The 16,217-nt window shown below is 43.8% G+C and overlaps 1 protein-coding gene across 1 annotated transcript in view; it reads left to right on the top strand.

Annotated features, from left to right (window-relative positions):
• Positions 1 to 16,217, top strand: part of Pkd2l1 (polycystin 2 like 1, transient receptor potential cation channel) — a 49,087-nt gene that overhangs the window by 27,420 nt on the left and 5,450 nt on the right. The window contains exons 6-12 of the mRNA XM_038335614.1: positions 11,323 to 11,450; positions 11,834 to 12,087; positions 13,290 to 13,514; positions 13,737 to 13,965; positions 14,830 to 15,000; positions 15,175 to 15,356; positions 15,652 to 15,772. Coding sequence (XP_038191542.1) covers positions 11,323 to 11,450; positions 11,834 to 12,087; positions 13,290 to 13,514; positions 13,737 to 13,965; positions 14,830 to 15,000; positions 15,175 to 15,356; positions 15,652 to 15,772 — 1,310 coding nt within the window. The remainder of the gene's footprint in view (positions 1 to 11,322; positions 11,451 to 11,833; positions 12,088 to 13,289; positions 13,515 to 13,736; positions 13,966 to 14,829; positions 15,001 to 15,174; positions 15,357 to 15,651; positions 15,773 to 16,217) is intronic.

Raw genomic sequence — 16,217 nt, 5'->3', positions numbered from 1 at the left:
ATTTCATTCTTCTGTAGGAAGGAATCCAGTTTTATCCACCCCATTTGTTACATACATTTTCCCCCAAAGTATGTTTTTGCCTCCTTTGTCAAAAATTAAGTGGCCATAGCTTTGCCATTTTATTTCTGGATAAATTGGCATGAGCTATGAAAGACGATAGGACATCCTAATTTTGTCACTGATTTTTTTGTTTTGTTTTGGTGGCTGTTAAATGCATTAAACATATTGAAAGTGTAAAATATAATGGGAAGCTTCATGGCTTCCATTCCTAATGCCCATTCTGACTGTATAGATGTCTGTTGAGTTGTATTGACTGCTTAATTTTGGAGTGTTGTTTTTATTTATTTGACTTTTTAAATGATAAAGTTAGGAAAAAATATGACTATCCATTTTCTTTTTAAACTTTTTATTTATTATTTTTATTATGTGTGTGTTTGTGTGTGCTGTGTGTGTATTTGTGTGTGCTGTGTGTATTGTGGGTTTATGTGTATGTATGTTGTGTGTGTGAGTTTATGTGTATGTGTGTCTGTGTGCTGTGTGTATGTTGTGGGTTTATGTGTATGTGTGTTGTGTGTGTGTTTGTGTTGTGGGTTTATGTGTATGTGTGTTTGTGTGTGTTATAGGTGCACATGTGTCAAGTATACATGTGACAATCAGATGATGACTTTCAGAGTTGGTTTTCCCCTTCTACCTGGGTCAGGGCGTTGAGCTCTCACCATCGGATTATTTTTTGAGGAGGGGTAACATGGAAAAGTGTTCCCTCCCTCCCTCTTTCCCTCCCTCCTTCCCTCCCTCCCTCCTTTCCTTCTTTCCTCCCTTCCGTCCTCCCTTCCTTCTGTCTCCTCCTCTTCTTCTTCAGTTTATTTTACATCCTGGCCAAAGTTTTCCCTCCCTCCCCCCCCCCCCCCCCCCTCTGTTCCCACCCTCCAATTCACTCCTTTGCTCAGGAAAAGGCCAGTCTCTCTGGATATCAACAAAACGTGGCATATCAAGTTACCGCAAAACTAAGCACCTCCCGATGTATTAAGGCTAGGCAAGGTGACTCAGTATGAGGAGTAGGGTCCCAAAAAGACAGTAAAAAAACTCAGAGACAGTCCCTGCTCTCACTGTTAGGAGTCCCACAAGAAAACCAAGCTACACAACTGTTCCATGTATGCCGAGGGCTCCCTGGTTGTCAGTTCAGTCTCTGTGAGCCCCTATGAACCCAGGTTAGTTGATTCTGTGGCTTTTCTTGCGGTGTCCTTGACCCCTTTGTCCTCTACAATCTTCTCTCCCTCTTCTGCAGGATACAGCAAGCTCCGCCTAATGTTTGGCTGTGGGTTCCTGCATCTGTTGCAATCAGTTGCTAGTTGAAAGCTCTCTGATGATGACTGGGCCTGGCACCAATCTATAAGCACAGCAGAATATCATTAGGAATCATTACGTTGACATTTTTCCCTCTTGTCTTGATAGGGTCTATTCTAGTTCTCCGGGTCATCCAGCCTCTGTGTTCTGGTGCTCCGGGCAGTGTCAGGGGTGGGCTCACTCTCGAGGCATGGATTTTAGGCTAGACCAGGCATTGGCTATCCACTCCTTCAATCTCTAGTCCACTCTTATCCTAACATATCGCACAGGCAGGACAGACTGTAGGTCAAAGGTTATGTGGCTAAGTTGGTTTCCCACTCCTTCCACTGGAAGTCTTGCGTGGTCCCAGGAAATGGCCAGTAGCATTGGGCTTTTACAGCAAGCTCTTTAACCTGCTAAGCCGTCTCCCCAGACTGAGACACCCAATTTCTGACACAGGAGTAGAGTAGGTTCATAAAAGATCTATAAATTTACTGCCAGAGGTGACCTAGCTCTCCCAGGGTCTTGTCAGTTAGTGCAGGGAAGGGACCCTGATCCTGCCCAAGGAGAGGCAGGCTAGAAAGGCAAAGCTGTGTTCCACTCAGTTGTAAACAGGGGCAAGAAGGCACTCCGCAGCACTTGGTTGCCTACGTGGCAGTTCCTGGGAAAGGGAAGCACAAACCTCTGTGCATGCTGCTCTGAGCCGGACTCATTTCCCAGCTGTTCAAAAGAAAGAACTAGACTGTGCAGTCCTCAGCACAGGAGCGGATAAAATTAGGTAATTGCCAAGCTCCTGACAATGATGACTAATACTGATTTCAACACTCAGACTTCTTTAACAACACTGTGTTTTGTACCCCTCCCATGTCTAAAAGGGACATAGATGGGGCACATGTAAGCATATTAAAAAGCACAGTTCTAATAAAATATAGCCCACTAGAACTATAATAAGGACATAGCATCAGAACTAGGAAAAGATAAGAGAGGAAGAGAATTGTACAGAAAACTTACAATACACAAGGACTATTGAAAACTTACAATACACTTGGGCAGTCAAAGTGAGGAAGAAAGCACAGATAATTTACATAGTTTTCATTGTGGAGTAGAGAAATAAAAAAGAAAAGTACTCCAATTAATAACAAGATGTAAACTTCAGGAGAATTGGTACTGACCATTTTTACATGCAGCACATGTACTATGAAACTGATCTTAAAATGTTAAAAATTGTAGACAAGGCTTGCTTGAAACTAGTTCCAGGACAGGCTCCAAAGCTACAGAGATTCCCTGTCTAGAAAAGCCAAAAGAAAATTGTTAAAAATTGGAGGTATTTTCTTACAGTTGCCTCCCTTAATCCATGTTTAATACTCATAAAGTAAATATGTGTGTGCATATATATATATGTATGTATATATGTGTTCTAAGGGTCTGACTTTACTCATTTAACAAAGCTTGGGATGTTCAGGATGACTAGCAGGCATGTCCTAGAATTGCACCCACAGTTAGTGCGTTCACAGGGTCCCTTAGCAAAGCTAAGCATGTCTTTTTTAAAAAAAATATTTATTTCATTTATTTTGTATACAATATTCTGTCTGTGTGTATGCCTCCAGGCCAGAAGAGGGCACCAGACCCCTTTACAGATGGATGTGAGCCACCATGTGGTTGCTGGGAATTGAACTCAGGACCTTTGGAAGTGCAGGCGATGCTCTTAACCTCTGAGCCATCTCTCCAGCCCCTAAGCATGTCTTGATTGATCTAAAGCTCCTTTTCAGGCAGTGAACTTGTGAGTTTATCATTTGTCTTTGTAAGTCGCGCTCTGACCCAGATCCAGATCCTTATCAACTTGCATCATCCTGGGTGCTTGAGTAGATTCTCTCTCTCTCTCTCCTCTCTCTCTCTCTCTCTCTCTCTCTCTCTCTCTCCTCTCTCTCTCCTCTCTCTCTCTCTCTCTCTCCTCTCTTTCTTTCTCTCTCTTTCTCTGTGGGTTTTCGAGACAGGGTTTTTCTGTAGCTTTGGAGCCTGTCCTGGAACTAGCTCTTGTAGACCTGGCTGGCCTCGAACTCTTTCAGTGAGACGTTTGACAGTTCCATGAGATGAGTTTCCACCATATTTATTGCCTCCTCCAACTCCTCCCGGATCCATCTCCTCTCCCAGGACTGAGTTTTCAGAGAGGAATCAGAGTAGCCCAAACCAGATTTAGAGTCAGTTGTGTGGTGAAGGTGGTGGGAAGATCCCTGTCTTTGCAGTAAGGGAGACTTGAGTCTGAATATCTGCTCTGCTTGTGTCTTTTGTGATCTTTAAAGAAGGGGATTAACTACATTTTGTTTTGTTTCTTGAGACAGGATTTCTCTATGTAGTTCTGGCTATCCTGGGTCTCACTATTAACAGCACTCTTGACCTTAGTTTATCTACATGAAATGGGAGATTGTAACTCCTACTTCCCCAGGTTTTGTAAGCTTGCGGTAGGTAATGTATACCAAACTTGGGGGATACCAAGTATTAATCAAGGTGATTATTTTATAACTATGCTTGGGCAACTGTGAAACTGGCCTGAGGCCATGAATATGAAATATGATTTAGCATGCATCACAGCCAAGAAGAGGAGGAAGTGAAGAAAGAGGAGGAGGAGAAAAAGGAGGAGGAAGATCGTTACCTATTCTTGGTGCTGGACCATAAATCTTTTCTCTTGGTCTCTGATCTTTCCACATTATCTCATGATAGTCATGCCCCCTAGTCCCTAAAACCTGCCTAGAATGATGCCATAGAAGATCAAACTGCACTTCTTGGCACTCAGCACTCTCAGTCCAAGTCTGACTGCTTCCATTCCCCCAGTCTAGTGTCACTGCTTGAGCTACACAGAACAATGCACTCTTCTCAGATCCTGAAGGAACAGAAAGGCCAGAGCATGTGGAGAAGCGCAGGGCCCTTTATGAGATGCTCCCAGGAGTGAGAGAATTGTATTTGTAATCTCGACTTTTTACCGGGGCAACTGACAGCCTCTCTTGAGGCTGGAAAATGGAGATCATCGTAGCACCCGCCATAAAGTTTGTCGTCAAATGAAACAAAAGAGCGTGGCAAGTGTACAGTCAAGGGTGCACACAGAATTGGTATGCACAGGCAGGAGGGGGCACTCTGGTCATTAAATCTCTGAGTCAGGTGTTCCAGGGAGACCAGCTCCTTCTTCATAGGAGAGTCAACTTGGGAATCTGTGGGTCCCTGAATAGAAAACACGATGGGAGGCAATGTCTGAGACACATAAGAAAAACCAACACCTTGTTTTCAGTTTCTTCCACCCCAGGGGACCTGAAGGTGTGATGCCAGGTGTGAGTTCTAGTGGTTCAGGAGGACAATGATTTTCCCCTGAGGAAATTTTCTTCAAACTCCAGGGAGGTCTTTAGGAGCTCTGGGAAAGGTACAATCTCTTTCCACCCCTGATCTTAAGATTCCACTGAAATAGACAATGGGGAAGCCATGGCCCTCTGGATGTTCCCATGAAGGACCCCCTGACTGCAATGGGTAACAACAGTGGTTCTCCACACGCGGCTCCTGAGCCTAGAGCATGATAGTACAGGGGACTTATTAGAAACACACATGTTGAGCCCCACACAGTGCACAGCAATGGTCCTTTAACTTTCCATATGTCAGATACTACAGGTTGCTTACATGAGAAGCAGCAAAGGTGACTTCCCCTTTGGAGCAGCAACTCTGGGCTTCTCTGAGCTTCACTTGGATTCAGACCATAGCAGCCTCCGAATTTGATGTTTAGTTTTAAAACTGTGTTTCTTTTCAAGTCCCTGAAGAAGCAGAACACTGAATCCAGACCTGGTTCATCTTAGACAGGTGCTCTACCACCCAGCCACAGTCCAAGTCTCCACTCAAATTTCTGAATGAATGACCATGAGGAAGACTAACCTCACGCTGGTTAGTTGTTGACCAAGAGAAATAAATTCCTGTGGTGAGAGAAACCACCTCTGATTCATTGTATCATATTCTCTTTCCCTCCCTCTCCTTTCCTCTACACAAACACACACATTAGTAGTTGAGAGTAACCGACATATAATACTTTATTGTTCCTGTCTTAAGGTATATTTTCATACAAAGTACCATGTTCATACATAAAAATTAACAAGGAATACAAAGCATGTGCGTATGAATGTTTTGACTGCATGTATGTACATGTATGACATGTACGTCTGGTGCCCTCAGAGATCAAAATGTGTTTTTGAATCCCTGGAAATGGAGTTGTGAGGCACCATGTGGATGCTGAGAGTTGAACCTACATTATCTGAGAGAGAAATAAATGCTCTAAAGTCCAAGCCATCTCCCCAGGACTCAGAGCATTTGATGTGGGGAAGACCAAGCTGGGGCTTTTAATCTAGAAGGGTTTTAATGGTTCTATCTTGCGTCCTTTTTATGCATATAAACTTTAGTTAAAGAGTCACAAAGGGCCCCCCTGAATACTGCATTTCTTCATATTAACAATCATTTGAACAGGTGAAATGGCATTTTCCTTAGAAAATGTATTTTTACTGTCTCGGGTAATAGTCAGAGGTTATTGGGCTGAGCCTGCAGCTCAATGGAGATCATTGCCTAGCATACTCAAGACCTTGGGTTCGAGTCTCAGCACCTGAAAAAGTCAAACACAAAAGCCAGATGTCCAGATGGTGAGTCCAGCTCTAATCATGACACTTGGCGATGTGGAGACAGGAAGTTCTAGAATTCTAGATCAGCTTCATGACATAGAAGTCCAATGCCAGCCTGAGTTACATGAGATTGCAATCAACACAAGCAAGCAAGCAAAAAAACATATAAGACTGAAGATATGTCCCCGATAAATAGTTGGCAAGCAATTCAGAACTACAATAGTTCTGGTCTTTAATTTAGACTAAAACTAGGAAAAGCTGGGGCAAGAGTACCATCTAGTGGCCCACTCAGCAGTGTCCATTTTAGTGCAAGATCGCTGGGATAGTCCACTGGGCAGTTCTGCCTATAAGGCAGTTTTGTCAGTAACTTTCTTTTGTGTCCCTGCATAATGTCTGGCAGTCTCTTTCATGAAGCAGGAACCCCAAATGACTGTCTCACCTCTTTTAGACAACTTCAGCAGTCATTTTTTCTGTGGGTTCTGCATTCCCAGTTATACAGCATAGCATCAAGCAGTCCAGGCAAGAGCAGTTTCCATAAGGAGCCTCTTTGGTGCCCATCATCCTCTTGAAGTAGATTGGTGCTGCCAGGAGCAGATGTGTCTCATTGTCATGAAAAGTCCTAAGTTAAACATTTTAAATGCCATATTCTGTTAGTCTTTGAAAGGTTTGAAGAATATCCATCTGAAATATACCTCTGTACATCTAGAGAATCTAACTAACATGACTACAAGGTTGACTATTATAGATGATTATCTATTAACCTGTATTTCTTAATTATACATTACATTTTAAAATGAGCTGCAAAAACACAATACCTTAATCAAGAGCAGAAATACACATATAACAAAATTTATCTAATATTTGTATCAATAAACTAAGATTCATACTAATGCAAATTATTCATATCTATAGCATATATCCCTTTAAACGTAAACAAACATTTATAAACAATATTTGGGAATTTGGGTGGAGTTCTCTGCAAACTGCATTCTGTTTTTTTGTTGAGCAAAGTAATATTTGGGGGCCATTCAGGGTTCATCAAACTACATTAGTCTGGAAGGATTCCACAGGTTCCCATTGTCTGTGGAAATAAAAGAAGAACCTCTTTTCCAAAGCAACATATCCTTAGACCCAAATTCTGAAGTCTAAATACCCTTAAAATATATGTGCTGGTTTAGCTTAACAGCCCATACAATGAAATATCTCTCTGTACTTAATTCATTCACAATCAAAAAATTTAAAGAAAACACAATAATATACATAATCCAGACTCTCTGTGTATATTCCAACTTTATGTGGCTTATTTTCTTACTCTATTACTGTATCTACAAGTTTAATATTTATTTTATTATCTTTACTCCTTTAATCTATGATTGTCTGTACTCTTTTATATTACATTTACTGTCTCTTTACTCTTTTTCTTCTCTCTCCCAAGCCTATACACATTTTTTAAACACACTGTGTCTCATTTATAGGCCCTTTATGTCTGAATCTGTCCTATTGTGTATTTGAAATCCTTTTCTGTCCAGGAGCACTTCTTAAAATGCTAAGCAGCAACAAAGGCTGCTTTGTCTTTTGGCTTCTCCCAGTCCAACATGGTGGAGGCCTGTTCAGCATGAGCCATGCTCATAGCCCCATTTTCAGGGTCTGTGTTGCCATTAAGCAGGTTGTAGAACTCTGCTCACAAATCCCATTTAAATGTTCTGTAGCAGGACCTCCTGAAAGAGTCAGAGTTTGTGCTGGCAGCACAGCCCAGGAAGCTGCAGTTTTAAAACCAAGCAGTATTTTTGTTGTTGTTGTTGTTTTGCTTTGGCTTTGGTTTTTTTCTACCACTGAATCAGGAAGACCTCTCTTAAAGGAGTTGCAGCATGCTGCCAGCAAGCAGAGCCCACAGCTGACTCTGTTACGCTGACTTGGATTCCTTTAGAGATAGTCCTGAGCATGGTACAGCCATACCATATTGTAGTTCTGGTTTTAATCTTCTGAGGGACCTCCATACTGATGTCCATAGTGGATGGGCTAACTTGTATTCCCATTATCAGTATATAAGAGTTCCTTCTTCGCTTTCATTCTTGTCTGCATTTATTGTTTCTTTATTATTGTTGTTGTTTCCTTAATAACAGCCATTCAGACTAGAGTGTGATGAATTCTCAGTGTAGGTTTTACTAGCATTTTCCTGATGCTAAAAATGTAGGATATTTTTATATTTTATTAGCCATTTGTACTTCATCTTTCAAGAACTGTTTGCTCATTTGCACATTTATTGATTAGATTGTCATACTATTTAATTTTAAAAATTCTTTATGTATATAGATATTAGATAGCTGTATGTCAGCTAGTAAAGACTTTCTTCCTCGCTGTATGTTGCCTCTCCACTCATTTAATCATTGGTTTTTGCTACACACTTTCATCTTGTTGAGGTTAATCTATATGCTTTTATATATGTTTGTTTTATGAAACTGGATGTAACCAATATTGTGCATATGTGTTTAGAATTGGTATAGCCACTTAAAGAACTATTCCTTAATATAAAATGAATTCCCTTATCTCTGTTGATTAGTTTTGGTTTAAAGTTTATTTGTCAGATGTCAGTATCTGATTTCCACTGAGAAAGAAAAAATTAAAGACATTTAATTAAAAATTAGAGGCTGAGAAATTCTGCTTTAAAATTTGAACATAATTATGCACAGACAAAAATTATAATAAAGATATAAAAATGCATACATTTTACATAGATACTCAAATATGAAGATGCTATATAGACCTGTCCTCTCTCCTACTGTATTCTGAAAATAAATTTGAAGACAATGGTATAAAGCTTCATTATACCCAAGTACCTTAATGTATATTTTCTTAAGATGATGAATATTCTCTTGTCAAAGTTAGAATATTGTCATTGATCTAGTACTTTCATTTAATGAACAAACCTTATTACAATTTCACCAGCTGTTTAACTCAAAGGTGTTATAGTAAAAGAGAGGCTATGACCAAGGATCCATTTTAGAAGCTCATATTGCATGTTGTTTTAAGTCTTTCACCTTGTTAAACAAACAAATAAACAACAATAACAAACCCCCAAATCCAGCCTCGTGTGGTGACACATACCTTTCATCCCAGTCCTCAAGAGGCTGAAGCAGGCAGAACGGTCTGATTTCAAGGTAGTTTGATCTACACAGCAAGCTCTCTGGCAGCCAGAGCTACACAAAGAGACCCTGTCTCAAAAACAAAACAAAAACCCCTCTGTGAGTAACAAGATAAATAATAATGTCAAATTAGAGCCCATAAAGGGGGGGGGGATAGCCAAACATCTATAAGTGCAAACTGATAAACAAAATCTCTTCCTGAAATGAACACGAGTGTCTTAGTCACTGTTCCAGTGCTATGAAGAGACACCATGACCAAGGCAACTCTTACAGAAGAAAGCGTTTAATGGGGACCTTGCTGAAGTTTCAGAGGTTTAATCCATTACCTTCATGGTGGAGAGCGTGGCGTATAGCACCAGAATGATAGCTGAGAGCTAAATCCTGATCTACAGGCAGAAAGAAAGAGAGAGGCAGAGAGAGACAGAGAGGGAAAGAGAGAGAGAAGAGACAGACAGAAAGACAGACAGAGACTGAACCTGACATGGACTTTGAAACCTTAAAGCCCACGCTCAGTGACACCACTTCCTCAAACAAGACCACACCTCCTAACTTCTTTAATCCTTCTTCAAACAGTCTACTCCCTGGGACCCTAAACATTCAACATTCATAAGCATATGAACCTCTCGAGGCCATTCTTATTCAAACCACCACAATCAGCTATGAAATGTAGAGGAAATAATTTGTGGAAAAGAAACTCACTATTTGCTAACCATATTGGCAATAATCAGACAAAATTTACCTACAAATGCTTTAATCTCATAGGTGAAAGATGAACGAGTAATAAGATATTTACATAGAACTAAACTATGTCCCAAAAAGTATATTAATTCTAAAAAGGAAAATCATAATTTTACATTGAAGAAACATAGCAGATACCATCTTTTTTGCTTGTATGTATGTTTGTTTGTTTGTTTGTTTGAGACAGGGATTCTCTGTAGCTCTGGCTGGCCTGGAACTTACTTTATAGACCAGCCTAGCTCGAACTCAGAGATCAGCCTGCCTCTGCCTCCCAAGTGCTAGGATCAAAGGCACTTGCCACCACACCTGGCAAACATCATCTTAAGGGATCAAAATTAACTTCAGTAGTTAGACATCAACAGACAATCTGTATCTTCTTCTGACAAGAGGCTACGGAAAGGAAACAACATCACTCGTGAGGCACGTCTCCCTCGAATCCATTACCTGAATTTAATCCTGAGGAAACATCACACAAGCCCAGATTGAGGGACAACCTAGGAAATAAGTGGTATATGCATTTTAAGCCCTGGCTTTAAGCAAGAACATGTTTAGCGTCTCTATTTTTTGGCACACAGGACTGATCTAGGCATTAGAGTGGTCACGTTATGTGCCATTATTCAGTGCAGAGGCCAGCTCTCTTTTGAACAGCAATGAATCCTGTTCCCAGGAGAAGCTGGTGCCAATGCCATGCCCACCTGCTACTCTCATGGCTGTAGAATCAATGACTCAGTAGGTCAGGACGTTTAGCCCGAGTCCTACTCTAGAATCTAGATGCAAAAATCTGCCGCACACCGCGCCCCCGTGTCTGCATTCGGTGGGCTTGAACCCTGTTACCGAGCTTCGGGAAAGGGGGCTGGAGGTTAAAATACACAGACACACACACAGACAGAAAGACAGCGACACGGGTCATCCTTGAATTCCCCAAGAATGCCTCCCTTTATTGTGTTCAGGGGCAGATTTTATAGAGATACCCACGCCCCAGCCAAATTCACCAGAAACTACTCCCCTGCCAACAGGAACTCCTGAAGGTCTCGTGCTCAGAGCAGCTGTAGGCACTCAGATCAGGGGATCACAAGAAATTCAGGATCTGGGGTCTCACTGCTCCCAACATCTCCCCCTCCCAAGAAAAATCGAGAACAAATTAAGGGAAACACCTCCCAGTGCAGACATCTTTTGACTTTGGCAAGCAAGAAATTGGAGTTAGTCCCAGTCTGGGGAGAACAGTGAGACTCCAGAAAGACAATGCCAACATAGCTTTACCAAGTGGGGTGCAGCTATTCTAGGTGACCTTGCAGTCTCACCCTTCCCTAAAGCACCCCTGACTTTCCTAGTGGCACGACTACCCTCCCTAGACAAGTCTAAGGGGAAACGCTGGTAGGCTCCCAACCGAGATGCATGTCTGACCCCAGGGCAGTGGGAGTTTTTAACTTCTCTGCAGAGACAGACCTTGAAGGCATGCCTTTCTGGCTGTGTTCTAGTGACCTATGGAATGACAAGCTCTAGTGCCTATTACTACACCAAAGTGATGTCCGAGCTGTTTCTACACACCCCATCACACTCTGGGGTTTCCTTCCGGACCGTCAGCAGCGTGGCAGATTTCTGGGATGTGAGTAGGACGCTGTCTTCACCCTCCCACTTCTTCATTGTCTGAGACACAGGTCAGAGTTCAGGTCAGTCTGGAACCAGGACAAATTAAAGGATAAAGCTGACTTCACAGCTTGGGGTAAAGTGCAAGTGGGGGTTGGAGAAAGATGGGGGGTGTTGACTAGGGGTTGACCAGCAGGAGCAAGGCTAGCGTTTGAGTCAGGAGGAAAGCAGAACCTCAAAATATAGTATTTTAAAATGTATTTTGGTCAAGTTCTGAAGGTCAGCTGCGAGGGTCCAAAAATAGAGGCTTAGAGTCAAGTTGAAGGCCAGGGAAGGAGGGCAAATGTCATGAACTGGGGTTAGGAGGAGGCCGGACCAGGCCCAACCCAGATGCTGGTCTAGTTTGCTCAGGGCCCCCTCCTGGACAGTTTGTACTGGACGAAGTGGTACAACAATCAGAGCCTGGGTGGTGGCTCCCACTCCTTCATTTACTATGAGAACTTGCTGCTGGGGGTCCCGAGGTTGCGGCAGCTGCGAGTGCGCAACGACTCCTGTGCGGTTCACGAGGACTTCCGGGAGGACATTTTGAACTGCTACGATGTCTACTCTCCAGACAAGGAAGATCAACTCCCTTTTGGGCTCTTCAATGGGACAGCGTAAGTGAGCCCCTGCCCAAAGCGCAGGGGCACCCCTTTGAGCTTGCTATCAGTCTGGGGTGTGGGAAACACTTCCATGAAACCTAAAAAAAAACCTTTACAGTGGGCACCTTAGGAGACTTGGGGACTGTTCTCTAAGTTCCAACAATGACTCTTTGAGGACACACACTTGGTGTGTGTTGTTCAGGTGTGGAGGAAGCAGATTAGCAGAAAAGACACAGCCTCTGGATTTGTTCCCACTACAGTTTCATCCTTCCTGGAAGGCAGAGTCCCTTGGGGTGTGTGGTCTGTGAATGAAGTTCATGCTGTCACCCAAGTCATGGTTGGAGAGTTTGACTCCTGGGACCTGATACAGGAAGCAGCAAGGGGTGGAAGATGAATGAGGAATGAAGAGGACAGGATGAGGGTAGAGAGGATGGGAAAGGAGTAAGCAGGATTAGCTGGGTGGTGGTGGCGCACGCCTTTAATCCCAGTGCTCGGGAGGCAGAGGCAGGCAGATCTCTGTGAGTTCGAGGCCAGCCTGGTCTAAGAGTTCCAGGACAGGCTCCAAAGCTACAGAGAAACACTGTCTCGAAAAACCAAAAACCCAAAAAACAAACAAAACGAAAAGATGTAAGCAGGATAAAAATGGGGTTGGGGGGGAGGTTGGAAGAGTGGCTAGAACAAGGAATGCTGGGGTTGAGCAGCCAGCGATGGGACCACAGGAGCTAGAGAACTATTCCTGGATTTATGGCCCAAGGGTTTCCCTCATGTGCAGTACACAGCCTGGGCCACCAATACATTCACCGAGTGAAGTAGGAAGACATTTACATTTGAGTTTCAGGGCTATCACTGGATAACTGACTATCTTGGAATTCCCTGAGTCTTCATTTCCTCTACTGCAAAATATGGACAGTATTTCCCCTCTCTTCCCAAACAACTGTTAGTAGCAAACAAAATGATAAACGTGAAGCATCTATTGTATATGATATTATGTGCACTGCATGAGACATCTCATACAAGGTGTATAAGACATGTTTCTCACAAAATTATGTATGTATCGCATATAATATATGCACACATATACATGTATAGTACAGTAAGCATATATAGATATACAATGCATGTAGAACTGTAAAGCCGGGCATTCATAATTACCTTAGGGGGTTAGTGTTTTGCCTGGTTCTGACCTCTTTGCTCAGATGGTCTTTTTTCTTTGGCAGGTGGACTTACCATTCACAAGATGAGCTGGGGGGCTCCTCCCACTGGGGCAGGCTTGCAAGCTACAGTGGGGGTGGCTACTATTTGGACCTTCCAGGATCCCGACAAGCCAGTGCAGAGGCCCTGAAAGGCCTTCGGGAGGGGCTGTGGTTAGACAGGGGCACTCGGGTGGTCTTCATTGACTTCTCAGTCTACAATGCCAACATCAATCTTTTCTGTGTTCTGAGGTAAGCACCCTTTCTCCCACTGCATCTCTCTCTCTCTCTCTCTCTCTCTCTCTCTCTCTCTCTCTCTCTCTCTCTCTCTCTCTCTCTCTCCATAGTTCCTAGTCCATCTGATGTGCTTGAGATCTTTCCTCACCTGGTACCCTATGGCGGATGTGAGGTGCCAGGACAGTAGGAAGAACTGTACCGACCCAACCTCCACTAGCCATCTCTCCTTCCTCACAGACTGGTGGTAGAGTTTCCAGCCACAGGAGGGACCATCCCGTCCTGGCAAATCCGCACAGTTAAGCTGATCCGCTATGTGAATAACTGGGACTTCTTCATCGCCGGCTGTGAGGTCATCTTCTGTGTCTTCATTTTCTACTACGTGGTGGAGGAAATCCTGGAAATCCACCTGCATAGGCTTCACTACCTCAGCAGCATCTGGAACATCCTGGACCTGGTGATCATCTCGGTAAGGGACTTGGGACATAGTAGAGGGTGGAGAGACCTCTGCTTTGATGGGGGATCCGAGTTCTTTCTTTTGGAGGCTCAAGCCCTCCTTTTGACTTAGTAGAAACACTGTGCTAAGTCTCTCTAAGAGAAAGGTTGATGCCCATTGGCTCAGACCTTGGAAAAACTTGTCCCGAACATCTCCCGCCCCCCTCACCTGTGAGTGGGCCCTCCTTTTTCCTTTATGCAAATCTATTCAGAATCTCTTCTGCCTTTCGTTTCATGACCTAACCTCTTGAGAACCCTTCCATTTCTCTTTTTCTATTTGAATACTTTGTCCCTCCATTGTCATCTCCTTCCTACTAATAAGACACATTTGTTTTGTTGTTGTTTTATTTTTACATTTATTTGTGTGGATGTGTGCGCATGCGTGTGCATGTGTGTGTGCATGTGCACATGCAACAGAGGACACCTTATGGGAGTTGGTTCTCACCTTCTGCCATGTGGATCCCAGAGATCAAACAAACTTAGGTGGCCAGGCTTGGCAGCAAGCTCCCTTACCTGCTGAGCTGTCTCACTGGCCCAATATTTATTTCTTTTACCAATGCTTGGGATAATATGGATGGGGAGACATCGCGTTTCTGGGTACCTCTTCCCCACAGTTCTTGACAACCTTTCTATTGCCTATGGCCCCAAAGCCTTCCCTTGGTCTGTAGCACGTTTAAGCTGCTCTCTGGTCACCCACCCTGTTGCATCTGGAACTCAGCTAGTGAACATCTCAGCAGAGAATGTTTCCTGTCCTGGTTTTCCGCTGGGAGCTCATGTTTGAACTTCCCGTAAGATTCCCTCAACTTCTCTGACACTCCCCGTGACTCCCATGTGACAGCTCTCCATAGTGGCCGTGGGTTTCCACATCTTCAGAACCCTGGAAGTAAACCGACTGATGGGAAAGCTCCTGCAGCAGCCAGACACTTACGCAGACTTTGAGTTCCTGGCCTTCTGGCAGACACAGTACAACAATATGAACGCTGTCAACCTTTTCTTTGCCTGGATCAAGGTACCTAGGACTTGCCTCCCGCCTCTGCCCCAAGGTTCTTTCTCACTTACCTTCCTCCATATGGGTCTCGTTTTTCTTGTCCGATTTGGTACCTCCCAGGGCCTCCAGCGGTCCCTAGAGTATTCCATGCCTCTCACCTTCCCTCTCTCACTTGTTTCACCGTGACCCTTGCAGATATTCAAGTACATCAGCTTCAACAAAACCATGACCCAGCTCTCATCCACACTGGCTCGCTGTGCCAAGGACATCCTGGGCTTTGCTGTCATGTTCTTCATCGTCTTCTTCGCCTATGCCCAGCTTGGCTACCTGATTTTTGGGACCCAAGTGGAGAATTTTAGCACTTTCGTCAAGTGCATGTGTGTGTGTGTCCTGCCCCCATCCCTGGGTCCCTCACTCTCCACCTCCCAGGGTGTGTGCAGCCTTGGGAGAGAGGGGCAGGTGTACGGGCATGTTAATGCTTAGAGTATCTGGGAGTGTCTTACAGTTCAGGTTTGTGCTCAAGTAACTGACAGTCCATCTGTTTTTATTATAGTGCATTTATTGTATTAGGCGCAGCAAGGGGCCTGTTTGTGGTTAGGAAAGCGGGATGGGGTATGAATTGGGGCAAATGTTTGTCTCGGCTCTGGGTGAAGCCCAGATCTCATCTCTCAGATTCACCCAGTTCCGGATAATCCTTGGGGATTTTGACTACAAAGCCATTGACAATGCCAACCGAATCCTGGGTCCTGTGTACTTCGTCACCTACGTCTTCTTCGTCTTCTTTGTGCTCTTGGTGAGGGTCCCTCTGAGGGCTGGTGACCTAGAGGGCCTGCTGGGTGGGCTTTTGACCCCACACACCTCCCACTTAGGATTAAAACAGGTTTCTCACAGCATGGGGGAGGGTGTGTGGAGGTGGGGTTCTTTGGGTTTTCTGAGTGCTGGTTAATGTAGTGATAACAGATGGCCAGGTGGAGTGTGGGACATAAAGGAAACTGTGCATTCTCCCAGGAAAATCAACTCCTCATCTTCCAAGGAAAGAAAGGGAGTGGAGAAATACCTCATGAGGCACAGCAGAGACCTCTGGAAGCCTCTGTATCTGTTCTCGCAGAGGCCCCTTCCTTTGTGGCATTCACAATGGTTTTCTACCGCCAGTGTTTCCCTCTTCTTGCCAACTGGGAAATTATCTGAGATTTCTTTATTTTATTTTACATGTATGTACTTTGCTTGCATGTGCACAT

The sequence above is a fragment of the Arvicola amphibius genome, chromosome 1 (genome assembly GCF_903992535.2).
Source record: "Arvicola amphibius chromosome 1, mArvAmp1.2, whole genome shotgun sequence".
NCBI lineage: Eukaryota > Metazoa > Chordata > Mammalia > Rodentia > Cricetidae > Arvicola > Arvicola amphibius.
This window is presented reverse-complemented; position numbering and strand designations above follow the sequence as displayed.